Raw genomic sequence first — 27949 nt, forward strand, 5'->3', positions numbered from 1 at the left:
TTGCGAATCATTCAATACGAATACGAATTGACTAATGAATTTCTTTCTTTTTTCCTCCTTTTTTTGGCAGTGTTTCATCTTCATAAAATAGCGCGAGGTCACTTATGAAATTTTTTATTTTAAATTAATATTCTTTTTAATAGGCAAAAATAATTTGAATGAGAGTTAGTAAATTACGACACATTATTTATTAGAAAAAAGAAAATTTATTTTCACATTTCTACTGGTTCGCATGAATCGCACCTGCGCAGAAATCGAAAATTCGTCTGCTCGTGGTTACGTCGTCGGTGAATGCTAGATCTAGTCACCGCGACGCCGGTCTTTGCTTCTTCGGAACCTCCCTCGGTCGCTCTCCGCCGGAAGAAAAGAAACAACATCGCTGCGCTGTAAAACCCGTACTCCGCATTTAGTACACGTACTTATCCCGGCTCGGACTCCACGTGAACAGCTGGTAGATTATAGACCTACATAATTTTGCAAGTATACTTCGGCAACGATTAGTAATTTTGTACTTTATAAATTTTACTTTAGAAGTATGCAAATTTTTAGCCTTATCGAATCAACATCGTCTGCTTCAAACGTAGTCACCTCTTACGTTTACTGCTTTTAGGTTATAAAAGGAGCTGTGATTAGTTAGCATTAATTGGATGATATTGTTTTTACTGCGGTTTTATTCAGCCGCTTATTTATACATTACTTAAGTTTCAGTGATATTTATTTTTAATCTATTTACATTGTTATCTAAAGAGTTATTTATCGACGTTTTAAGAAAGTTGTCGGCGTTTCCGTCGGAAGATGGTTTCCATGAATAATGTAAGTTATTTGTATCACTTCAATAACAATTCAATTATACTTTACCCATTATATAGTGTATTAATTCATTCTTTTAAACAAGTTTCTTAACTATAATTTGGAATAAACAATGTAACATCACGTGGTGTGTTAACGCCCAACTGTACGCATTAAGTGCTTCGCACGTGTTTTTATTAACTGAGAATTTATTACTTCCTTATAACGAATTAGTTAATCATTATTTATCATACACATTTGTTATGAGTAGATTCCTTGTTTATTTAGGGGCAAAAAACCAAAATTGAAATTTCGGTATTGATTACTGATGTAAGTGTAGGTAACAATAAATTAAAAGAAAAAATATCTTTATTTTTAAAATGCGAATTTTAGCTTTAAGTTCTACTTGCAATTATAATTGTAGTGTAATGCACTAATTATTAATTTTCTAGTTTTTCTTCTTAAAGTAAAAGTTTGTCTGTGCAGTTTCGCTTTTGTTTTTGATATTTAAGAAGCTATAAAATTACTTCCTTTAGCTGCTTTAACTGACGTGGCTATTCTTAAAATTGTCTTGTCATTTAAATTTTAAAATTTAAAACTTTTCGAACAGTTATCGGTGCATTAATATGGTATTGGGCGTTTTGCCAAGTGGGTGGGTGGAATGTAGATTAAAATTACGCCAGTCTTACGCCGGCTATTTAAATTTCTTCCTTGTCTTTAATTTTAAGAAACTATTATCTATTTAATGCAAACTCTTATGTATGCTTCCAATTTCCTTCCTAGCAAATGGTGTAGTTGCAAAATTTTCAGTTTATTTATATGATGGAACTATTTACGTAATTAACCATTAAATAAAAGTAATGCTTTCATTCTAACAATAGTATTGTCACATTTATTGTTTATCTAAATTTATAATAGATAATTATATTCGCTACTGCCTTTTGCAGCTGTTATTTGATACTGAAAAGAATATTTAAAAAAGCCATTATTAGTTGTGAAAAATTTTGATAAATAGAAACAATATATTTATTTAAAACAAATTTAACATTCTTAGGTTATAAATTTCTCACCAGTCCTCATGACTTATTGTGCAATGAATGAATTTTAATTTGTAACTTTTTTTAAATTTAAAAGTAATAAACTATGGAGCTATTAGATTTAATATTCCTATTTAGAATTAATCTTTTCTGATATTAAATATGTTTTTCAGCCTCAGTATTTCAATATGTCTGAGATAGATGAACGATACTACCAGAATGATTTTTCAAAAAATGACTTGTTTCAACGTTTGAATGCTGTATTAGATAATTCAGTTGATACTGGAACTAATTCTCTGAACAGAAAAACAAATCAAGGTATTTTCATGAAATTTCTTTTATCCAAAACTTATGCAATATTTTTAGTCTTTAAAAAATTACTTTTAATTTTAATGGTATGTTCATGTTTTATTTCTAGCTCATGGGTAATGAAAAATTGATAAAAACTTCATTGCAATTCAATATTAGTCTTTGTTCTTGTAAAATACTTTCTGTTTACAATAATAAATACACTAAGCTTCCTAATTATATTTTATTTTAAATATTTATATTAATCTTAACTAAACTTCATTTAAGTACAATAATTTACATTTTATCTGTTAAATTATCCAACAATGTTCTTAATAAAATTGAATTTAATATTTGGTTATAAAAAATTACTTGGTTATGAGAAACTAATGGCTGCACAATAAGCAATTTGTAACTCTTCAAAAGTATTCAAGGATATTTGCTTTTAAGTTGTGATAAACCAAAACTTTCCCTTTCTAAACCTTTATGATTGTAATCTTTATATTTTTTTAAACTTTAGTGGAACAAGTTTTTAATGTTTAAAACTAATCAAACTGAAAATCTTGGTTAAATAATAATTATGTTAAATAATTAAAAACTAGATTTGAAGAATAAATAAATATTTGTGGTTTCTTAAACTTTTTGATGGATGGTTTTGTTTTCAAAAAAAAAATAAATCAGAATTTAATATTCTGAAAGCTTGATTTTGAAGGTCTACAAAACACTTTAGACCATAGCACCTGTTAAATATATTTAGTGCTGTAAAAATGCTATGAAGCAGCTTATATATATATATTTTTTCCTCTCATGGGTTGCATGAATTTTTTTAACTGAATTTAGATTTTTAATGTTTATTTGAATTCTGCAATCTGTTTTATTCTTAAACTGAGTATCTTAAATGACTTTTAGATTAATTTTTGTCAAAATGTCAAAGCTTAACATTATCACACTCACTGTGATAATGTTTTAAGCTTTTATCTTCTATAAATGTTGGGATAAATTTGTGGAAGAGTTGTGTTTCATCATCAAAATTAGAGTTGCTTAGGAACCCATGCTCAAAAATGTCTTAATTTGTCATAATGAGCGTTTTCCTATTATGAACAGTTTCTTCATGTTTCTAAACAGCTCTTAAGTTGCCTGTGATGTAAATTCCAAACACAGGTTCTTGTGCAGTTTTACTCCTAGAAGTTTATCACAACATTTATGACCTTCTATGCATAACATTTTTAAGCTTGAACTGTTTGCCAAAAGTGACTAAAAATTTTAATTTTTTGGCATGCTACTAAAATTAGAGATATTTAATCTTAAATTTGAAATTCCCACACCTGAATTAAGCAAGACAATTTATTTGTATAAATGCAATAAAATTTTTGTTCCCTAGTGTTAGATTCTTTCAACAGATCAGTTATAGCATACGATTGTCTATTTTACTTCCTTTTCTAAATTTTTTGTAAAATTAATTTTAAAAAGATCAAATGTGATTATTCAGGTTTTTGTAGATTATTTTTAACTAAATACAGGACATTCGTATTAAGTTTTTTGATATTAAGTGTTTCTTGAAACATTTTCCAGCTATGGAAAAGATTAATACTAATTTATTTTAAATTTAATTATTTACATTGCATATACTTATAATTAAATTGTTCAACCTAGATTTAATTATTAAAGTCCATACAGTTTATTAGTGCCAACAAATTAAGGTTTCTTGTGTTATTAAATGTACATGTACTTTGCATTGAATATCAAAGATTTTAATCTTGTCTTTAACATTTATTAGTTAAATTACAACTTACAAACTTCAAGGTACTAACGAAAGCAAGGTTAAAAGATCCAATCTATGCTACTTCTAAGTTAGGGGTGCACAACCTGCAAGAGCTTTTGAATACATTGAAAAGTTTTTTTTTTTTTTTGAAAAGTTAAAAATTTTAAGTCTCCTTTGAGTCATCACCTAGTTATTTATGTCAGGGGTCTCTTTTGACATTTTGTGATAGGTCTGTTTTGTAAAATTGTGAAAAAATTACTCATAATTTGTGAATATAAAATAAAGTTAAATCACATTCTTTCAACCATTCTTTTGTGAATTTGTGCAAGTAGGGTCCATTATTGCAAAAAACTTTCAAGGAGTTTTTAAATTGTTAAGACATAAGATTATGCTCAACACTGTAAAATTATAATTTAAAAATTAAATTTTAAAAAATAACCAGCAATTGCAGCTACTAAATTAGCGATGCAACATATAAATGTTTGGTATTTAGCCTATACTGCTGAATGCAGAATATTCATTTCGGACGAATAAAGGTAGAAGCGTCTGCCGAAGACAAAATTTAGTTAGGTTACATCTTTCTTTCTACCCCCCCCCCTCCTGGGAAGGGTTTATTTCATTAACAAAATAATAGTGAAGATAAACAAATTTGGGAAGGGTCCGATTAAAAAATAAATTATTTTTTGAAGCGTTCGTTTTTTAAGTTAAGTGTTCCTTTTATATTTCTAAATACTACTTTTTATGGTACTAAAATGTAAAATTTATGTTTGGATTATTACTTATTGGGCCGATAACTGGTCTAGTGGGTACTGTACTGGACTATGGGGCCAGTGGTAGCGAGTTCGAATCCCACCTTAGGCATGAATGTATCTTTCTCTCTATATATCCTTCCTTCTGCGTGAATGTAACCCGCCCTATAAACGATTTTGTGGTTGTGTGATTTGAGCGACGTTACTCCACCACCATGGTTTAGCCACGGGTGCGAAAATCTGTTTTCAGTAAAAATAACTGAGTAAATGCAGAGGTGATTGTGCTCCGGAAAAATTCTGGATTTCCTGATTTTCCCCTAACCGGGCTCTGGAAGTTTCCAGAAATCCTATGTCTAGAAGTTTCAAGGAATCATCGATCACATTTATGCATAACAATTCTTGTATATTTTATTTAAAAATATTAGAACTAGAATTTATACTTGGAATCTGTTTCAGTTGTAAATTTTTTCTGGCAGAATAATAAATGTGATTGAAGATAAAAGTAAACTTATACATAATTATTCATTTAAATTATGCTGTATGTAATTTATTTAGAATTTAATGTTCTGAAAATATCAATGATTTAAATTTATAAAGACATTAATTTTTTGAAATGCGGCATTAATGATTTTACTTAAGAAATTTTCAGGATTTTTGAGTTGTACTCGCAATCACCCCTGTAAATGTATAAATTCGGCTCTTTTCTTGTATTGCAGACTGTTCTTAAACTCAGTTGGAGGTAGCGTGTATATTTTAGACTGATGTTGCGGCCATTAAATTCAGTTTTCTGATTTAATCATTTGGGAACATTCTTTGACAATAAAATTTTACTCTTAATTTGTGTTGCCTACAATGCTAAAAGAAACACTAAAGTTGTTTAATAATAAAGCTGCTTGTAAACTAATAACGGATAAAATTGTGATAGCTTAAATTTCTTAAACCTTTTAATTTTTGGTAGATAATTTAAAGTTGTAACTTTATATGAATTTTTTTAGCTCAAAATATCCTAATTGCCACAATGGTTATAAATTACCCTAGAATTCAAATAATTTAAGTTTTTTTCTTAAAATAACCAAATATTTTCAATGTTTATAACAGCTTTTTATCTTTTAGATGCATCAGTTGTTGATATGTTAGGTCTTGCATCCAGATCACACTTTTCTGGTAAGCATTTTATGTGTTCACTATTTGAGTTTCATCTTGTGTAAAATAAAGTTTTTGTTTCTAAATTTTTAATAGTTTTCATATTTCTATATTTAAGAAAGCAAAATTCTAGTACTTAAAAATAGTTTGCAATTTTAAAGTTTGTTTACAAACAGATATTTTAATTTTGGAAAAAAATTGTGTTTTAAGGCTTCAGTTATGTATTTTGCAACAACTAATTTTATAAGCTTACTTATAATTGTAATTTTTAATTATTTTTGGTTCCTTGCAATGTAAATAAGTTTTGTAAATGTGTTGAACTTCTAAAATTTTACTATGCATACTAGTTTTTCGTAGACTTATCTATATTAGATGAAGTGCATAAGATTCAAATGTCTGAAATAAGATTAAAAGATAACAAGTTCTATCCATGTTCTCTAACCATGGTTTTAGTGCATGCATATTTGTGAGAACTTAATTTATTTGAAGCACGTATGTATAACAAATCACCGAATCAGCATCTGTAGAATCAAATTTGTAAGATTATATGTCAAACTAATTGCCAAGACTCAGTCTATCTTCAATGTTTCTAGACACTTGAGAGAAACTTCCAGAGATAATGTAAGCAGCAGAACTTTACTTCCAATAAACTCGTGTAGGATGCAGAAAGACTAAGTAGACAATGAATATCCTGCGCCAGTTACGTTAAGTCTTCCAGACCGGATGTTTCTAGTTCCAATGTATATTGCATTAACTATTTGTTATCTAACAATTGAAAGTATCTAAGTTAAGCAAAAGTATCAATCCATTCAGCTTTCGAAAACTAGAAGCAGAATGCTAATGAAAAAACTATTAATTACGAATTTTAAGAATTTCTTTTTGTTCTACCGGATTTTTAAATTTTATTCTTATTCTCAAAAATTAAAATTTATTTTGAAGCCTGAACATAATTTAAAAAAATTTATCTTTTTAAAAAGTGACATTTTGTAGCGTGCTTTCAAATCTTCACTTTTAAATGCACTGGTATTGCACATATTTCAATTGTATATCCGTTAGAGATGTCCAATATTTTCTGGAACAGGTATTTGGAACCTGTTATTTAATCATACCTGTTATAAAAATAACAGGTTACTTCCAAAGGCCTGTTCCAAAATACTAGGCAAAAATTTTAATTCAATTATCTTGGCAAAAATTTATTTTTCTACTTTTTTTAAAAAATGCTAAACTGTTTTTCGGCAATCTTTGCACAGTTTACAATGAGAAAAAAAAATCACGTTTTATTTATTATTACAGGGCCGTAGCCAGACATTGCGAGAGTCTATACAAGTTTTGTATTTCTAGTATTATAATTTTTTTAGAGCTGTTTTAAATTTAATAATTTAACGAGTATAGATCGCCATATCTCAAGAAATTTTAAAGCTAGTTGGAAATATTGATCACACAATTAAAAAATATATTTATCCAAAGAAAATTGAATGTAAAAATTAATTTTAAATAATTATCTATTATTGTTTGTTATTTAAAATTAGAAGAAAACTAAAATTTAAGCTATGTAAATTTTACATCATTTTTGTGCAATTTTAAAATGCAAAATTTGAACATTATTGATCGAGTCGTTTCTAAGTTAAAAAATTTCAAAAAGACATGACTTCATTCGAATTTTGCATTGTGTCATTTAAAATTACGTAGTTTAAAATGATACATGAGTTAATGTGCCTTGGTATTCAAAATTGTGTCAACCATTATTAAACAAATTAGTATAAATTAAGTAATAATTTCAAAAATACATTGTATTTCTCTTAGTTAAACAAATCTTATAACAATGAATAAAAATTTTTAATTCGTTTAAATTATTTTATTTTATTTTTTTATTTATTATTATCATTATTATTATTATTTTTTTGCATGGAATATGTAAAAAGTAAAATTAACAAGCCTAAATAGAATTAAAAGGAAAAACAAATAACCCAAATTCAACGAACAAAAGATCGGTTTAGTCAAAGAATTTGACTTATTATAGATAGCATTTAAAACGTGAAAATCCGATCAATAGAACAAAATGTTTTCAACAGTCTTTTTTTTCCCCTCCCTTTAAGTGTAAGCATGATATTTCTAAACTTAAAAGCAATTTATAGACTTTAAAAACTGTTTACTTGCAGCAGCAAGAATTAAAAACTTCTCGAGTGAATAGCATACGTTGTAGTTCACTTATGTCGCACAAGAGCTGCACAATGGGCTATTGGCGACGGTTTGTGAAACATCCCTGAGGATGATCCGAAGACATGCCATCACAATTTTGATCCTTTGTAGAGGGGATGGCATCCCCGCTTCGGTAGCCCGACGACCTGCACGCGAATTGGAGCACTTTACGGTAAAACAGTTTAACGAGGACCCGTACCGCACACCCTCGGTCCCTACGCAGACTGATCCAAGTGGTCACCCACCCGCACTCTGACGGCAGCCAGTGATGCTTGACTTCGGAGATCTGATGGGAACCGTGTATCAGAATTTAACGATCAGTCCACTGCGGGACGTGAGTAGCATACGATAAGTTTTGTTACGTATATGTGAAATTATGGTGAATCTCAATATCTGTGTTTTCATAGTCTAAAAAATATAAGAGCTGTAATAGAAATCATAAATTTTAGTTCCAATAAAACTTGATGTCGTTCTATAAACTTAGATATTAATTCCAATCATAAATTAATAATAGTACTTAAATTTCGTTTCGCTAAAATTATTTTGCGCCCGAAGTAAATCATTAAATGCCTTTTTTTTTAATTTCACTCCTAAGGAAATGATTATTCTGCAATTATATTGTTAAAATACGTTTAGGGTGTCTTAAATTTCTTAGTAAAAAAATAGAGTTTCTATGGTTTAAATTTAAAAAAAATTTAAATTATTGCTAGTCCACTGCTCGCCCCCCCCCCCCCACTTGTGGTTCTACTTCTGTGTCTTAACAACCTATTATTAATAAAACTACCACCTAATATTTTAAATATGCTATATCGGAACAGCCTGTTATTTTTATCACAGGCTAGTATTTTGGAACAGGGAATATTTTGGAACAGCTAGTATCTGGAACAGGGGCAAATATTGGAACAGGGGCAAATATTGGAACAGGGGCAAATATTGGAACAGGGGCAAATATTGGAACAGGGGCAAATATTGGAACAGGCGCAAATATTGGAACAGGCGCTAGCATTGGAACTGGGAATATTTTGAAACAGGCAATATTTTTTCTCAGCTAGTATTGGAACAGGGAATATTTTGGAACAGCTAGTATCTGGAACAGGCGCAAATATTGGAACAGGCGCAAATATTGGAACAGGCGCTAGTATTGGAACTGGGAATATTTTGTCACAGGCTAGTATTGGAACAGGGAATATTTTGGAACAGCTAGTATTTTGTCACAGCCTTTCCTAGTATTTTGCAGTTTAAGCTAATTTGCAGCAATGCTGGGCACGGTGACCTGTCTTCCATGCTCTTTGGATTTTCGGTCATATGATAAGCAATAAATATTTTTACTTTTTATTTCAATATAAAAAGGGGTTGTTAAAATTATTAAAACTATATTTAATATGTTCTAGACATCTTAGTATGTTTAGTATGTTCTATTCAAGCCATATTTAAACACTATATTTTCTTTATATGCAAGCTATATTAACAAAGGAAGCCTACAGTTAGCGATTAAGGACTCAAAAACTAATCACATAGCTATTATTTTTTAGGAACCTATTTAGGAAGTTAAGTAATGAAGTTTTAGGTAATTAAATTTATAAATTTTATACATTTAATAAAAAATTCAGAATATTTTGTTTGAAATAGTGAATTGTTTTCAATAGAGTAACTGTGCCTGCATTTACTTGAAAGTGCTCCACATTTTTTTTTAATGGCTATTTCTGCTGCCTACTGTGTTTACTGTATTAATTACAATCGTCTTTTGGGGGAAGGAGTTTTACTTGGAGAATCCAGACACCTCTTTACGCCGTTGGCCCCCCACCTCCCTAGCTTTCGCTGCGGGTTTCTTTTTCGGCTTTCGTTTTGGAGGTCGAGATCGACCGTGACCTTCGAAGTCGCGAATTGACTCTCAATATTTTTAAATGAAGGCGTGTCCTTTACTTCCGTCGTAGTTATTTGTTGTGGTAATTCAATCAATGTTCTACGTGAAGAGTGATTTGTTATTTCGCTGAATTTCGTCCACTCGCATACAAATAGATGTCTCTCTGGCATTGCCTATTATTTTGTTGCTTAAGAGATTTATTTATTTTGAATTTTTGAAGAAAGTAATGATAATATTCTGCAGGAAAGGAAAAAAATCTGTTACAGTTAATTTGGCGAATTTTTGTCCCTTAATGGTTTGAATTTTACTTGATATAAAAATTATCATTAACGGCTACATAGTATGTGATATTTTTAAATTAATGTGCTAATTGTTTTAAAATGAAAATATTATTTATATAATCCAAGAAAAGTTTAGAATTGTTATAAAAAGGCTTGTTTCTTTAAAAATTATGCTAAATTCGTATATTGGTGTTTATTTTGAATATTTAATTTTGTTTTAGAAATGTTTAAAAAAATATCGGATTATGCTCTTGCTGTATTTAATTTGTTAAATGTTTTAGCTCGTGCAAATTGGTAAAGCTGAATCAACTGAATTTTAGTAAACATATATTTTTCTTAGTTTAAAACTATAAATTGATGTTATTCGAATTATATTTAAAAAGTTGCATTGAACTGGGTTGCAATGTATGAAGTTAGACTACTTTTAGGTATTTAAGTAAATGAAATTATAAATCACTATCAGTAAATTTCACTAAATTTATTATGTCAGAAAATATAAATAATTTTACGAAAGTGGCGTTAGAATGAAGTGATTAGGAAACAAAGGGATCGTAATAATAATCACAAAACAAATCTTTGAGGAATAGTAGTTAGAGGGTTAAACGAAGGCGAGAATATATTTACATTAAGCGAGTACCTTCAGATCTGGGAAAACGATCTGTTTCGCAAAAAGAAACGACGATGGTTGCGAAGTAAACATGGGGGCTGGTGAGCGGCAGCAAATAGGGGCTCCTGCCAAAATTGCAGGAGTTGAAAAAAAGAGTAATTTAAACACAACTTTGTTTACTAGATATTCGATTTAACAAATGATTTAAAATTAATCAGCTTTATTTATATATTTGAACTTACAAATTTTGTTACGCAACTGGAACCTCTATATAAGCACTAACTTCCCTGCTTTCGACAAAACGTAATTTGTATCAAATAAACATCTTGTTTAAAGCAAGTTTTTGTATAATCTATTTCGTAAAAAAGTTTACACAGTAGAAGAATTTAAGCTTATATTTAATTGAATTTTTGTCAACTTTAAATTCTAGAGGACGAATATTACGAAAAAATATAGTTGTAAATGTTTAGGTTCTCCTGGATCTTTTAAAGCATTTGTGATAAATCATACACAGTGTGTCACGGATCGATTTATAATTTTTTTATTAGAATTCTTTGAGAACAAGAAACAGAGTATTTGGCTACATAATGTATAAATGGTATAGAATTTATATTTTGTAGATTAGACTTATAAAGCAAATATGTTTTATATTTCTTTTGTCACGTTTGAGCATTAAAAAGAAAATGTGTACTTTTTTGTGAGTAAATTTTTTGTGAGTCAAACGATGTTTTCTGAAAATTTGATGAAATAAATATAACGAAAACTCAAAACTAATACTTTGAATGATAAAAAAAGCCCCAGTAAACCTCAGTTTAATTCATAAAAGTAAATATTTTACTGAAGAAAAAAACGATACTGAATTGAAGAAGTACAACACACTTTTGAAATATGCTATAACACTTGTCTTTAAGAAATACAGATGTTATTTATGAATTCACAGAAAAATGTCTCAACATTATTTTTTTCAAAATCTGTAGCAGATAAAAATAAAGGACTTCATAATCTTCTCTAAAATTGACTGAAGTTTTAAACATTATCAGGCAAATGACGTGTTAAAAGCTTGATTAATTGCTTTTTTTATTATTGAAAAACACTTAACAATAGAGAATACAAGAGAAATTAATATATAATTGCTTTCATATAGTTTAAAAATTAATTAGAAAAAACCTTACCCATAGAAACAAAAAATACTTTTCCTAATAATATTGTGAAATTAATAGAAAAATATGTATCTGTTACAAAAATACTTGACATTTTAAACTATTTTTCAAGTATAAAAAAGTTGAAGATTTTTTTCTAAGACCTGTTATTTTGGAACAGGTATTTGGAACAGGTATTATTTTGCATCGTAACAGCTGGAACCTGTTATTTGAAAATACCTGTTATTGCCCATCACTAATATCCGTAGGGGTTTTGAAGAATGTCTGCAGATTTCCACATAGTTTAAAAATCTTAATGTTTTTAATGTATTCTGATACGAAAATTTTGAATTAGTTATTTTATTTGCTTTAACCTATTTCATAATTTTTTTTCTGGCTTTCAGTGACAAATCTGCTTAGCAATAAGATCTTTCTGAAAGTTATTTTTAATAGTTTTACCAAGTTATAACAGTGGTTTTTATGTCTACACATATAGAATAAAACTAAATATAATTTTTTCCATCAATGTAATACGATATACATTTTAATATTGTAGGCAATATTATTGATCTCATTTTAAAGGGAAAAACACTTTATTTTTTTCGAATTTTATAAGTAGTCACCCCGTGGCAGAATCGCAGCCACACAGCAGAAAGATTTTTTCTCTTGAAAAGTGAAAAAATTACATTTATTTATTTTTTGACATAAATTTACCTGTTATATTTGAATGCATTCAGATAATCTCTTTTTGACACACTCAATATACGCCGATGGTATCGTAAATTTATGTATTGTTTCGATTGTATTTTCATCAGTTATTGATATTTATTTTCACATGGATTTTAAATATCCCGATAAACAACATGGAAAATTCAAATCGTGTATTAGACTATTTACTTTTTAAGGCAATAATTCTGTCTAATTTTATCAGTTATTGCTATTGATTTCTCCATAGTTATTAAATCAGATATTTGTATAAGATATTATTTTTTATTCGACAGCCTTTTCAAGAAATGAAACACGCATTTGTGTCCGATTCGCACAATTTTGTCTTCAATCCTTTTTTTTTTTTTTTTTGCCAAGTACTATGTATTTAATGATTTTTTATTGCGATAATTAGTTGCAAAATGTGAAGGAAATAATTTCTACGCCCCCCTCCCAACAAAATGCGAAAATGTTACCTATAATATTAGGATAAAAAATTACATTTTCAATTAAAAAAATTACATATTTTTTTTTTCTCCCTTGTCTTTTGTTTTAAATTAGTAACATACATGTTTGTTATTAAAAGTATCTTGCAGAAAGATATTAGTGCTAGTTTTGCCGCAGATAGCTTGAAAAAATTCTGCTACAGTAGTAGTCGCAACATTAATAAACTGATTTTTAGAAATTGTGAAATTCATAGCAGTATTGGAAATAAAAATAACAGCAAAATTATGTGGATTTATGACACTCCTCAAAAGAGATTACTCAAATGAATGTTCAGAGATTTGCATATTGTAATGGGAAATAAAAAAATCTAATTTTAAAAATTATGGAAATCAGAAGCAATGACTGCCATAATATCTATCTAGGAAGCAAAAAGAAAATGGAATCGTAGCATTAAAAATGTACACAAATGTGAAAGTTCAATTTCCCATAGTGCATGTAATATCTTTAAAAATCTGGCTAAAATCAATAGCAAAAAATTGCCGAAAAAACAAGTTAAGCTGCACGTGTATTTACAGTGCAAATCTAACTCAGTAAAAAGGAATTACTTAATTGCTCTATTTAAATTTTAAGATCTGTAATTTTTGAAAATATGGATTTTAAAGCACATAAAAGACAGGAACAGTTACGGTCTGAAAAAACTAATCTCACTTAAAATAAATAATCAAATAAACAATTCAAATTTTGCATGTCTTAAAATATTCATTTTTTAAAAAGAATATCAATAATTATAACCAAAGACATCCTTAAAACTACGTAATGCTTCATAGTAATAGTGGAAAATTATCAAAGCACCAGCATGGTCTTACAATGGAATTAGATTGAGTTGTGCATTATAAAGTGATTAATTAAATGTGTGCTTTGAAAGTTTCATGTCTTGTTCTTAATATCATATTAAAAATATTGAACCCATGTTATTTCAGCCTAATAAAGAGATAAAAATCTAGATTTGTAACAAAATTTGAGTGATATTGAAGTAAAAATAAAGTTTTATTAAAAAATGAAGGAAAAACTAAATTTCTCACTCTTTTTAAATTATCCAGATTTCGGAAATACTTTTTATATTAGCAATTTGCAAATTCTAGCTGAAGCTAGTCAGTCATTACGGAATTTTTAATTTTAAAGTTAAGCCGAATTTGTCTTGCTCTTGCAAATCTGTATTTTAAAAAATCAGATTTAGATACCTGGAATAAGGAATGGAAAGGAATAAATGTCTTAACGAGATTTAGCGAAACTTGAAAAAATTCTAATCTAAGTTAAAAGTTGGAGGATCAAGTCTTTTCTTTCTGGTACATGAGAGGCTATCTTTTGTAAACAAATTTCAAAAAATTTTGGCAGAACAACTTTTGTTTTTGCAAAGCTAGAGAGTTGAAGTGAGAACAAAACATTTTTCCAACTAAAAAATCTTTCTGCAAGAATTCTAACTTAATATGTCAAAGTTTTTGCCACTGGATTGTTTTATGTTCATTTTGTTGATCTAATGGACTTTTTGATAAGAGTATTCTGCATTTACTGCCAGATTTACTCACTTTTTTAAGTTATATTTTTTAATACCACATTAATAGGGCAATCTAACCTCTCATTTTAAATCAGTTTTGATGTGCTTTATTTGTGCAGATTTGTTCCAACTTAAGTTTCAAATTGCACATTTTAATAATCATTTTAGACCTGCTTTATTTATGCCAATTTTGACATCAGTCTAAGTTTTTATCATTATTGTTTTTTAAGTTTTCTGCATGGTTGTGAAAATTTAGATAGTTTTAATACAATGTATTGAGACTTTAGTGTTTCAAATTGTGTATTTTAATAATCATTTAATACTTTAATATTTAAACATTTCATCGTCAATCTATATGATCTTAAGCAGCTATTGTTCCTAATTTCCACTGTTTCTTAAATTTTTTTAAATTTTTTTTTATGCAATACAATATTTTAATGCATCTACAAAATTTGAACGTGGAAAAAGCTGTTTAATCTTTAATTATTTCTACTTTTTTTATAGCTTTTTCAAAAGTTTAGGATTTAACATTTATAATCTTTAATAACTTGGGCATTTATATTTTAGAAAATTAAAGTAAAACTTATTTTGACCTGTAATGTCTTTGTTTTATTGTAAATCATTTTAGACAAATGTAAAATTTCTTTAATTAGAATATTTTTAACTTGCATTTACATAGCTCAAATATTTTACTTATATCCTTCAAACATTAGTTTTTTTTTTTTTTTAATAAACTTTTGTATTATGTAGCAAAGCGACAGATTGCTTTTCCCTCATCTTTTTTATTTTTACAATAAATCTACTTTTTGAAATCTAAGGAAATTATTTTATAAAAAATATCGGTTAAGAATTTTTCAGGTTTTGGTGAATTTTAATATTTCAAAGGCATTTAAATGCTTGCAAAAATATTAAGTTGACTGAAAATGTAGTAACTAAAACAATGTTTTTACAAGAAATTAATATAATTTCAATCAACATATTTAAATACTTCCGGCTTGCAGCCCTTCACTCTAAGGTTATGTATCCCTATTTTAGAGAATTTAAAAAGTGCTCATTTATATTTTTATCTTTTTAAAATTTGAATCAAATGCTTGCTCCTAAAAATTCTCAAACCTTAAAAATTAGGTTCTTAAAATCTGTTTACCTGGACAATTTTCCTTTATGATCTTCGTGTGTTTATCTTTCTGCTTTTATTTAATCCTCAACTTTTTCAGGTTCCAACTCAAATATGCTAGGTTTATCAGGCATCAATCTTCCCAATGGAAATTTAGCAAATATCATGTATAATGCAGGTTCTGTTGGCTATTCTGCACAGACAAATCCATTGAAAGCTTTTAATTTAGGATCCATTTCAAAGCCTTATGAAATTAATCCTATAAGTAAACTACTATCCCAAAATTGGTCACCTGGTGGTAGGCCAGTGGATAATGGGATGCAAAGTGGCATGAGGGCAATAAGAGCAGCCTCACCGCAATTACCCTTCACATCGTAAGTACTGAACTTTATGTTAAAAATATGCATTTCAAAGAGTTCTAAGTTTAAAAACTATGACTAGCAACAGAAGTTTGCAATATTGAGAGTCTATAAAACTTAGTCTCAAATTTGTTTAGTTTAAATGTTTAATCTTGTCAGTCTTTCCCATTTTAAAATCTGAGCTCTGCTAGTCTTGTGAAAGTTAAGATATAAAAATAAACAAATGTTATTAGTTGATAAAAGTAACTGTTTAAAGATATTAAACCTGCAATTTTCCTTATTCAGATTTGATGAAAAGATTTGACTAAAACCATCTAAATTTATAAAGTTGACAATTACTATTACTTAGCAGATTTAACATTAAACTTGACATTTTATCTAACTGGTACTATCTTATGGTGACAGAGCCAGATTAATTGAATGCAGAGTTTTGTCTAAACCTGGCTCTATATTTTTGAAAAAAAAAAAATTGTAGGACTTCTTAGAGACTAAATACTTGGCTTAAAGTTCAAGATTGAAGTTATTTAGTTTTTGAGCTTCACTAAAAATGTCTGAATGGCTTTTGGTTATCAACTAACTTTCAAATAGTCTAAACCACTTAATCTTATTCTATGATAAACTTAATCTTATTCTATAGCATTATATTTAGATTGTCATTGAAATTTTCCAATTATACAAAGTTAACATAGCTAAAAACTGAATTCGTATGATCTTCAATCGTTATAATAAACTTTTTGTCTAAAATATTTTATGTTTTGTGATCAAATTACTTTTAAAACTTACCAAAGTTGTGAATTGATGAGTTTTCATTAAAGTAAAATTACCAATGATAATTTAAAAGGCATAATGGAACTAAATGGATAATAAAATGGAACTATATATTTTTATTACTGTTAAACTTGTATTCCAAAAATTTTTAAAGTTTGTACAATAAATTTTAATTATGTTTCATTGGAATTTTTAATTTATTTACCTGGAAATTAGTTTTCATGTAGATGTTATTCTTTGTGATGAGAGTTAAAGAGGAACTTATGAAAGATTTTAGTTGAGCTATGTTACGTAGGACTTGTTAATTTGTGCCAAAAATAAATTTTTATGGTATGTATTTATTTAGACCTTTGCAAATTGTGCTTATTAGCAATTTAATTTTCTTCGCTATTGCAGCTTGTTCCTTAAAGTTGATAGATTCATTGAACAAATAGTTAAAATTTATTATAAGTTGACTCTGCACTCTTCAGAGAGTAGATTTTTGATTATTGCAACTCTTATCTGGTCTGAGCTCAACTGTTTACAAATTTGCGATTTTCAGCAAATTTCTCATTCTTTGTCTTAATTTCAGGGAGCCCTCTACACTCGAGCAGGCTCTGTTTGTAGGATGTGAAGGCCTTCGTGAAAACAGGAGTTCTTCACCAACAGAGTCTGATACTAGTGGCATTAGCAGTGTATCTGAACTGAGTAGTCTTTCTGATTTAATGGTAAGAATTTATAAACTAGCTTAGTCTAAAGTTTTGCAACTTTAATAATAAATTATAATTGGTTAATTTGCACTTCACCTGCATTGCAGGTTAACCTATGAACGGTCGCATGCCCAATTACTTTGATATTTTGATATCAAGTATTTTTTATGCAATAATATAAAATTTTGTAGCTTCCAAAATTAGTCTTAAAACTCAAGTGGATCATCACTATTCCTTCATTCAAGGAGTTTTAAATTTATTTTTTAAAATCGAAGAAAAAATTTGCTTGTTCTAAATCAGATGACACAATTTCAATCTCTATATGAAAGTTTCTATGCGGATATTCTAAGTAATATTAAAATAACACTATCCATGGAACTGAAACTAGGGCTTGATGCATCCATAGTTTGATAGAAAGGTTGTTGTAATGAAAATCATACTAAATAGTGTAGAAAGAAAATCATACTAAATAGTGTAGAAAGAAAATCATACTAAATAGTGTAGAAAGAAAATCATACTAAATAGTGTAGAAAGAAAATCATACTAAATAGTGTAGAAAGAAAATCATACTAAATAGTGTAGAAAGAAAATCATACTAAATAGTGTAGAAAGAAAATCATACTAAATAGTGTAGAAAGAAAATCATACTAAATAGTGTAGAAAGAAAATCATACTAAATAGTGTAGAAAGAAAATCATAATAAATACTTCTAATAGCAAATATTTCTGAGGTTATGAACTAAAGAATTTTTTCTATTATCAGATTTAAACATTATTTGTTATTGCAAAAGCGTTATTCTTATGGAATTTTTATGCTTTAAGGAATCTACTTTAATGTGCAAACATGAATCTGTAATGTTCATGCTACGTATCTCTGAAATGGTTAACTTTTTAATGTTTCCTGATCTTTTAATTTTCACTTAGCTCAAGTGCAGCTGTGTATAGCAGATAAACAGCTGGTTGCCTAAAGATTGTGAACACTTTTTGTTAATTTTTAGATTAGCATTTTTATATTACTATAATTACCAAAAATAGCAGACTTAAGAAAAATATTGCTGTAGTACCTTGCTTGGCTCAGTTGTTGCAGCTAAGGTGTATTGCATCACAAGATTACTTTTAAGTATTTTTCTCCCATTAATTATGTTTGAAAATATGGCTTTCAAGTCTTCAGCTTTTTAAGCTACCAAATTCAAGCCAGTTTATAAAACTTATCTAGCATGCTCAATTTCAAAATATTTTGTTCTGTCTACTTAAAAACTGATTTTTATTAAATGGGAGATAATACTTTTTTAATAATTTAATTGTTCTTGAAACATAAATAGAAATATAATTGTATAATTAACTAGAATCTTATTTTCAGAATAACTTAAATATAGGAACTACTGTTGGCTCTGCTGTTCCATCTGCATCTCCATTAAACTGCAATACTAATTGTCGCTCTGATGTTGACATGCCCATTATATCCTCTCCATTTTTTGTTGATAAAAGATGGTCTGCTAATTCAGTTTTGAATGCTAATTATGGTGATTTAGATTCTATAGAAAGAGCTGCAAGATTATACAGAAATGCTGCTGGTATGTTTAAAGATTTCAATTCTATATTTTGTTTTAATGTTCAAAAGTGACTTTTATTTTGACTTATTTTTCATTATTTTTAGCTTTCTGTGAAGCAAATTGTACTTGGAGTGGACACTTACCTCCAAAAGCTCATAAAAACCCTACATATTCATGCAAAGTGTTTCTAGGTGGTGTACCTTGGGATATCACTGAAGGTAATTTACTTTTTTATACTAGTTTGTTGTTAAACAGTAAACTATTTGAATTTTATCTACGGTTTGATTTTGTCCACTGTAGTCTAAAATTACCAATTTTTGTCAGTTTGAGTACAGTGTGAATTTTTATTGTGAATTTGGCACAGTTAATAGTAAATAATTCTTGTGCTATATTAAACTCTACATTCAGTGGTAAATTCAGGGTATCTGCGCACCTGGAAAGTCATAAAAAAATCATGGAAAGTCATGAATTTTGGTATTGAACAAAATTTGTCATGATTTAAACTTTTTTTAAAGTCATGAATTTAGGTTGCCAAAAAATCTACAATTAAACTGGAATTTACCCCTCCCCCAATTTCTTGGTGTTCCGAATATCTGAATTTGTAACAAACTCCCCACTCAGTCATATTTTATTAAAATATAAAATTTTTTTATTATGTTCTTTAAAAATTGTGTTCTTTCAAAAAATTAAGAAAAAACATCATTTCTAGAACAAATTATCTTTTAAAATTTTAGCTGAAGCAAGCCAGTGATTGGCGAATTATTTTTATTCTGAAATAATAACAGAAAATCAGAAGGTATTTCTTTCCTTTCCCTTGAACAAGAAAAGTGTTTTTAGAATATAATTCTGCGGAAAAAGGGGAAAATTACATTTGAGCTATTTTATTGCTTCAAATCTTTATTTTCTGTTTCTTAAATTGAAAATCTATAAATGTGACAATGCAGAGTACCAGTTTCGGTTACACCTATAATTTCAATTAATGTTATTATGATACTTTTTAAATTTACTATTGAGTTTTTGGAGAAAATAGTAACTTTGTAAAGTCATGAAAAATTCTTGGAATTAGTTATGAAAAGTCTTGAATTTGAAAACCTAAAATGTAGCAGATACCCTGTAAATTAGTTTATTTCCAGCAAGTTAGCAGTAATCTACAAAAAAATGAATCAGTACTAAACACTATGAAATGGTGAGTAAAACAATTAATAAAGCTAAAATGATTAAGCACTCCTCAAGGATAAATAAAAAAAATATTGTTAATTGGTTAACAAAACATATTGTTAATAGTTCAGCCTATTAATAATTCAGCCTATCTTTTCTGGTATTTATCCTTTTTAAAGGGATCATAAAAACCTTTCACAGTATCAATATTAAAGGTTCTCAATATTGATGCAGCGTCAATAAGTACCAATTATACAAATTTTACAAACATTTAGTATATTTAGAATCTGTTAATTGCACTAAGTACTGGAATACCATTCGACTATTCGAAACAAACTGAGTTTTCAAAGTTTCCCTCTGTTTAAATTCCAAATGAAGTATTCTAAGAAAATATTTCTATGTTTACAAACATTGTGTGTACATTCTTATTCATATTAAATGATTTAAATGATATATCAATTCATATTTATACATAATATTTATTAATAAAATATTATGTAAATAAAAATTTTGAGCACTTTTTTAAATAAAATATTATAAATTTAAGAATTGTTTAAGTTTACTTAATGCTTAGCGCATTAAAAGTGTTACATAATTAAGTTGTGTTATTTAAAATTATTAAAAATGTGAGGGATTTTTGTTTCCATTATTCATCCGAAATGGTTATTCTGTGTTGAGCAGTCTAAGTTAAATACCAAATGTTTGTATGTTGCATCTCTAATTTAGTAGCAGCAATTGTTGAGCAGAATCTTGTATCCATTTACAATTTAAAAACTTCTTGAAAAGGTTTTTAGCAATTTTTGCAATAACAGGACCCTTTTTGCACAATTTCACAAAAGCAGGACCCTGGTTGCAAGAATGTCACTTAATGCTTATTTTATATTCACAAATTATGTGTGGTTTTTTTGCAATTTTACAAAAACAAGACCTTTCACAATGTCTGGACAGACCCCTGGGCACTAATTATAAAAAATTAATTCCTTTTCTTAAATGTCTCACTCATGAATGGTCGAATGATTTTTATGAATTGGAGGAGGGGCTGAAGTCCAGAATTTCTCCCACTGATCCAACTTTTAGGACTGAAACAACCTGATCTGAGATGAAGGAAACACATGCATTAACTTGTAATTTTACTTTAGTTTAACTTGGGTATTTAAAAGCAAAATTTAAAACTAAAGTCTGCTTCATGATTTCATTCTGTTCACTCAACTTTTCAACAATGTTGGCAAATTCTGTATTACATTATGAATGTGTGATTTAAAACCTATTTTAAATTTTTAAAAACAATGGTTCTCATTGCTTTTATGTGTTTCTAGCTGGTCTAGTGGAAGCCTTTGCACCTTATGGACCCATCAAAATTTTATGGCCTGGAAAAGATAGTCGCAGTGCGTCGTATCCCCCTAAAGGTATATTTTATTAAGTAGTTTGAATTTGATGTTTAATGATATTTGTTTTTTAATGATACTTCGTTAACTATCTTAATTTTATTTTAGCTGGCTATGTGTACATAATTTTTGAAGCTGAAAAACATGTGAAAGCCCTGCTTCAAGCTTGTACTCATGATTACAGCAATGGTGGAAATTGGTATTTTAAAATATCATCAAGAAGAATGAGATCAAAAGAGGTAATATTTTGCTTTATCTACCTATGTTTTAAGGCTGCTGCTTTAATTTTTCTGTGAACTGTAATTTTAGTTTGCTTGTTTCAGTGAGAATTAAAACAAATGTTAATACAGAACTTTTAGTCCTTAATTTTATTGGTACAAATGTTGGAAACTCTCTTTATTGCTTTGAACCTTTACTGTTGTTGTGGAGTAGGAAATTTTTTAATTAGCTTTTCAAATTTCTGAGGAAATTAGACAGTTGATACTTTTTTTAAATGTAGGAGGAATCAGATTTTATGTGTCCAATGAAGATAATTTTAATCTAGTGTATGTGAAGGAACTAAATTCATTAAAATTGAAGAATCTATAGCATTAAGTTGACTGACATTAACTATATATAGTGAATGGGAAATGTGATATTTAAAACTATTTTAAATGTGTTTTATGATCCTATTTTATTAGTTAAACATAATAAAGTCTAAAATGTTGATGCCCTTAATGCAAAGCCAGTTAAAACCATCCAAATAATAAATGAGCTCTCTTAAAAAAAAAATTTGAATTTTTTAAAATTATAAATAAAAACTTTAATAATTTAATAAATACTGTTACAACTGATTTATGTAATTTATGAAAATTATATAAATATAAGAGCCTATTAATTTTTATCTTCTAGAAAATCAGAATTTCATTTGCCTATTGTCCAAAAGAAAATTCTGCTATTTTGAAAATTCTAGTAATCTTAGATGCCTGTTTTTGGAGGATGTTTTTTTTAAAAAAGATTCAATGTTAAATTCACTTTACCTGTGAAATATTCATGGGCAAAATGCTCTAAAGATTAAAACACTATTTCAATCTGTAAAAATTGTTTAAAAACTGGAACTTAATGAGAATTTCCAATAAAATCATGAACCATATGAAGGAAAAATACTGAATATGCAAAACCTTTATCGCTAGTGCTTCCTAGCCTTAGTTATTCGCTATTCCTGAAAACCAGTTTTACTTTTTAATTAATTGGTCATTTTATTCTTTAACTTAAATAGGCATTTTAATTTTAAGTATTTTAAGTTTTAAATTCCTTTACACCGTGTAAATTTAAAATATTTTTGGCAATATTTTGTACATTTTCAAATAATGGAAATATTAAATGTTGACTGATTAATACAGGGATGAGATTTTTTAGCGAATTTCCGCTTTTTCACTTCTGTCTCTCGAATTTCAGCCTTTTTATCGAAAACTCCGATCATCTAAAAGTTTCACTTTTTAAAAAATAAATATTCCACTTTTTCAGAGAATTCAGCCTTTTGAAGTAAAATAATTATATTTATTTCCGATTTTCAAAGATAAACAGAAAATTCAAACTACATTGCTGCCAACTCTTATCATTTTTACTTATTTTAGCTATTTTTCTTGTTACGCATAGACGATATCGTTTTTACCCGCTTGCCAGATAGCTCGTATTTTCGTAATTCAGACGTCGCTTCTTCAAACAAGCCTTTTAGAAGTCTCAAGCCCGGAATCTGCTAACATTTTGATTCTTATTCATGCGATTTAAATATCAAGCATAGATTTTCGTATTTACGCGATTTAAAAGTTGCTCGTTTCGATTATTATTCACGCTATTTGAATATCATACATTACGATTCTTATTTATGCGATCTTATTATTATTCACGCTATTTGAATATCATACATTACGATTCTTATTTACGCGATTTAAAAATCCAATATCACGATTTAATATTTACGTGTTTTTTAAAACCTATGTTTGTTCATGCGGTTATAATATCAAACATAGATTTTCGTATTTATACGTGATGTTAAAATAAGGCATTGGGATTCGTATTTACGCGATCTAAAAATAATGATTCGTGATTTTTGTTTACGCGATTTAAAAATTCTATAACGCAGTTTGTATTTTCCCATCTTTAAAATCGAAAATCGAGTTTCATAGTCGTGATTTCAAATTCCATTATACTGTTTCATATTCACGCAATTTAAAAGTCCAAGATTGCTGTTTGTATTCAGATGATTTTAAAATCAATTATCGTGATTCCTGTAAGAAGTAAATTTTTTTCTTGAATTAGTTACTATAAAGGAGACATTTTTTTTTTTCTATCGACAACGTAAAATTTATTCACATGGAAATTCAGCTTTTTTGCCCTTTAGCCAATCTCATCCCTGTTAATAGTATGTCTTTTCTAAATTAAAGACCAATTGTGTAAAAATTAAAACTAATTGTATTTTCTATGTAATGTGTATATTAATAGACATGCTTAAACTGCATTTCTTTGTATTGCTTCAGTGCTTTTTATATTATCATTGCCAAAGACATTTAATTTCCTCAGTGCTTATAAAAAATTTATAATTCGTTCAAATTTGTATGTTAGGTTCAAGTGATACCTTGGTCAATAAGTGATAGCAATTTTGTACTCAGTCCTTCTCAAAGACTAGATCCTAGCAAAACCGTTTTTGTGGGGGCCCTTCATGGCATGCTAAATGCTGAAGGTTTAGCACTTATCATGAATGATTTGTTCGGAGGTGTTGTCTATGCTGGAATAGATACAGACAAGCACAAATATCCCATTGGTAAGTATAAACTCATTGTTTTTGAACTTCAAGAATAGTTGGGATAAGTTTATTTGGAATTTCGGCACTCTAATTTTGAACATGTTTTGACCAACCAAAACATCTTTAAAGTCTTAAAGGCAATGGGCGTTTTGTAAATGGCTTAAATTGTTTTAGTATTAAGATGATTTTTCAGTTTTCCTTGGTTTATTTTTTTAAAAATAAAAATATGGCTTTAGAGGGTCTTGATAATTTTTATTTTATCAGAACTGTTTCCAGTTCTATCATTCTTAATTTTTCCTTTATATAGACTAGATTAATTGCTGTCGTGAAATAAGGAATTTTTGTGACCAATGTATTTTCTTTTATAACTCTTTAGTTTGTAATAGTTTATCTTCAGCTGGCCCTTTCTATGCTAATTCTAAAAATAATGAGCATTTGTAATGAAATTCTTAGAACATTTAAAGGTTATTCTAACAGTGCGTTATTTGGACTTTTAAAAAATATGCAAAAATTAAGAATCACTTATTATAATTTGTAAGTCAGTTTTACTGACCAGATCAACTTATTAGAAAGATAATGTATATAGTTTAAGATTAAATAAAGTGCCAAAAATTAATGCTGCATAGCCACGTTTGGCTTCTACACAAATAAGCTACATATTCAATTATTTTCAAATTAAACATGTAGTTTTTGTTTCTAGGTTCTGGAAGAGTGACATTCAACAACCATAAGAGCTATATGAAAGCAGTTACTGCAGCTTTCATTGATATCAAAACTCCTAGATTTAATAAGAAAGTAAGCATCTTGTGTTTAATTTTTCTTATATATTTCATTAGATTTCTTTTATTAAATGCGATACTGTTTGAAGTATATTAACTATGTAACATTGAGATTGGATGAATTTACTAAATTTTTAGAAGTGAAGCTTTAGAAATTATTAAATGGAATCTAACTCCTTTTTTTAAAAATAAAAAACTTCTGAATTGTAGATGCAGTTTTGTCATTATTTTTAAGTATAATGTAGTCTTTTTTTTTCTAAATCAAAGTTTCATTACTTGTTAAATATATTTTAATGTAGGTAACAACTAATTTTTTAACTAATTGGGAGCGTAATACCTTTCTCACTAGTAGATTGAAATTTATTCTAGTAGTAATGTTGTGAATTCTTTGACCAACATAGAGTACACCTTTAGCAATTGAAATGTTAATGTTCCATAATTTTTTTATACACGTTATACTTCTGTGCAATCAATTTTGACTTAGTAATTCAAAAAGAGTTAATTTTTTCAATTTAGAAATTATAAAAATTAATAGTGATTAGGAAACTGTAGAACAGTTAACAATGTAAAATACTTAAATTGAATATTGTGGATAAATTCTGTCAAGCCTACATTTTTGTTACTTTTTAGGTGCAATGTGATCCTTACTTAGAAGATGCCATATGTTCAAGTTGTCAGATTCAACAAGGGCCAATATTCTGTAGGGATTCAGCTTGCTTTCGTTATTTCTGCCGTAGTTGCTGGCAGTGGCAGCATTCTGTTGATACTTACAGAAGCCATAAGCCTCTTATGCGTAACAAGACAAACCGTTAAGTGTTCGGCAAACATAGACTATGCACATGCATTAGCTTGGAAGCACCTGCCAGTAATTTCTCTCTGCCCTCTTTAGTTTTCAATGTGTTTCCATTGAAAATCTGTTTTTATTCTTCTGGCAGGCTTTATCATTTGCTGTTTTACAAAAAAAACTTTTTTATTGTTGGTATAATGTTCCAAAACTAATACTTGATCAGACGACTTCAGGAGAAGTCTTTTATTTAAATATTTTTGTTGTACAAAGTTCCTTCTAATGCCAGAATTATGTTTAAAAAAATGTTGATGACGTGATATTTTATGTTAAAACTGTGACGAGAAGTCACTCAATATTTCTTACAGCTTTTTAGTTTTTATAATGAAGAGCTTGTTTAATGGGATAGTTATTTTGGGGGTTACCAAAGATTATATTAAATTGTTTTTCGTTTTTGTATGGTACCTTTTTGGCTGTGCGGGCTTTCGATATTATGCATCGTTAGTATTTGAAATATCTTTACTAGTGGAACAATAGTATTTATCCTTGGATTTTAATAATTATCAAAGCCTTTCTAAACCTCTTTAAAAAAAAAAAGCATTTATCTGTATGTAGCTTGAAAATTTTAACTGGAACACACTCAATCTGTGCTGTATTTTTCTGCACCAAACTCTATATGCCGATGTTTTATGCCTACTAGTCTTACTTTTCTATATCAATACATATTCATTTAATATTTTTTAACATTGCATATTTTTATTTAATCATAAGTGTTCTTAATGGGAGGTATCGTTGAACGTGATGTGCCTCTTTTGTTTGATTTTTTATGCACTTATTTTTTCTTTGTAAGTGTGAAGGTTTGAAACTGTTTCATACGTTCTTAACTTCATCAAAAAGCATCTTGCTTTTGATTTTTAGCAAGGAAGTCTGTTTAATTAATCAATATTTGTTTCTTATCTTAAATGGATAGTCAATGTTCTTAACTAGAAAAACAAAATTATTCTGAACTTTAGCATCTTCCATGTCCATGTGCCTACTTGCCATAGATGTTAAGGCTAGTCATTAAAAAAAAAAAAAAAAAGTTCCTTGTGTATAGCTAGCCGGAAACAAAATGGCCTTTCTCAGATTTTATCGATTGCCTTTAAATCACTTGATGTTTAAATATGTGTGTGTGTGGCAACACCATAGTCAATGTTGTGATCATTTGTTATACCATTACTAACAATATGCGATGGCTATGGTTGTGTGCTCGGATTCAACTAACCTATGTGTATGAAGATTTAATTTTTAAAATGTAGTGTTTTTAATTTTTGAAGGCACAGCAGCTTCTGTGTGCAATACGGGTACTGTGCATTCCATGACCCTCTTCCTTACGCTGAAAAATTGTTTTAATTGTATATTATAAAATACAGATGTATTTGGCTGTTTTGTTTTCAAATAGATTAATAAAAGCATTAAAAAAAGCAAAATGTTGATTATTTTCTCAAACACGAATACTGCTTTTTAATAGATAAGTTTTATGGGAACTAATAACGTAGAACCTAGAGAAACTAAATTTCCTTTTATCAATGTTATGAGACTTTTATGATAGCCCTGCTCTAAAATTGCAATCAAATAAATAAGACTATCTGTGAGTGATTGCCACTAGCAATAATTGAGTGAGCTGCTGAAATCAAAGGCTAAAAAAATCTGCAAGATTCGTTAAAGTTAATATTTTAAAAGAAATCTTAATTTAAAGTACATCCTTATTCTTCAAGAGGAATTTCTGATAAAAAAATCTCCGACAGTTGTGAATAATTTAATTTTTATTGAAGGGTTAAATTTATGGAAAGTTTCTGTTGGTCTTCAAAATGAATATTGCAATTGTATCATTTTCAGTTGATACCATCAAATGTTCAGTTGATTTGTATCAGAAATCCTTTCTCTTAACATTATAAGAATGTCATCTAAAAACTTTACATCAGGCTTTTTGCAACAAGTTTTATAAAACTAAATTTATGTTACCATTTTA

General features: G+C 28.3%; 1 protein-coding gene across 3 annotated transcripts; it reads left to right on the forward strand.

The window, feature by feature from the left end:
- The first annotated feature begins 245 nt into the window (after positions 1 to 245).
- orb (polyadenylation element binding protein orb) lies at positions 246 to 27407 on the forward strand. Of its 3 annotated transcripts, none has more exons than XM_016049615.4 (12): positions 246 to 813; positions 2000 to 2144; positions 5739 to 5789; positions 15780 to 16053; positions 17378 to 17513; positions 18855 to 19068; positions 19152 to 19265; positions 21522 to 21611; positions 21699 to 21829; positions 24195 to 24393; positions 25076 to 25170; positions 25785 to 27407. In XM_016049615.4, the coding sequence occupies exons 1-12, from the start codon at positions 796 to 798 to the stop codon at positions 25965 to 25967; spliced, it is 1650 nt and encodes a 549-aa protein (XP_015905101.2). In that variant the 5' UTR covers positions 246 to 795; the 3' UTR covers positions 25968 to 27407. The 3 variants fall into 3 exon arrangements, with proteins under 3 accessions (XP_015905101.2, XP_071041719.1, XP_087020358.1); XM_071185618.2 differs by lacking the exon at positions 246 to 813 and adding an exon at positions 927 to 1119; XM_087164232.1 differs by lacking the exon at positions 246 to 813 and adding an exon at positions 1439 to 1646.
- Positions 27408 to 27949: the final 542 nt, after the last annotated feature.

Source organism: Parasteatoda tepidariorum, chromosome 5 (genome assembly GCF_982258835.1).
Source record: "Parasteatoda tepidariorum strain Cologne lab strain chromosome 5, Ptep-v5.0, whole genome shotgun sequence".
In the NCBI taxonomy this organism is placed as follows: Eukaryota; Metazoa; Arthropoda; class Arachnida; order Araneae; family Theridiidae; genus Parasteatoda; species Parasteatoda tepidariorum.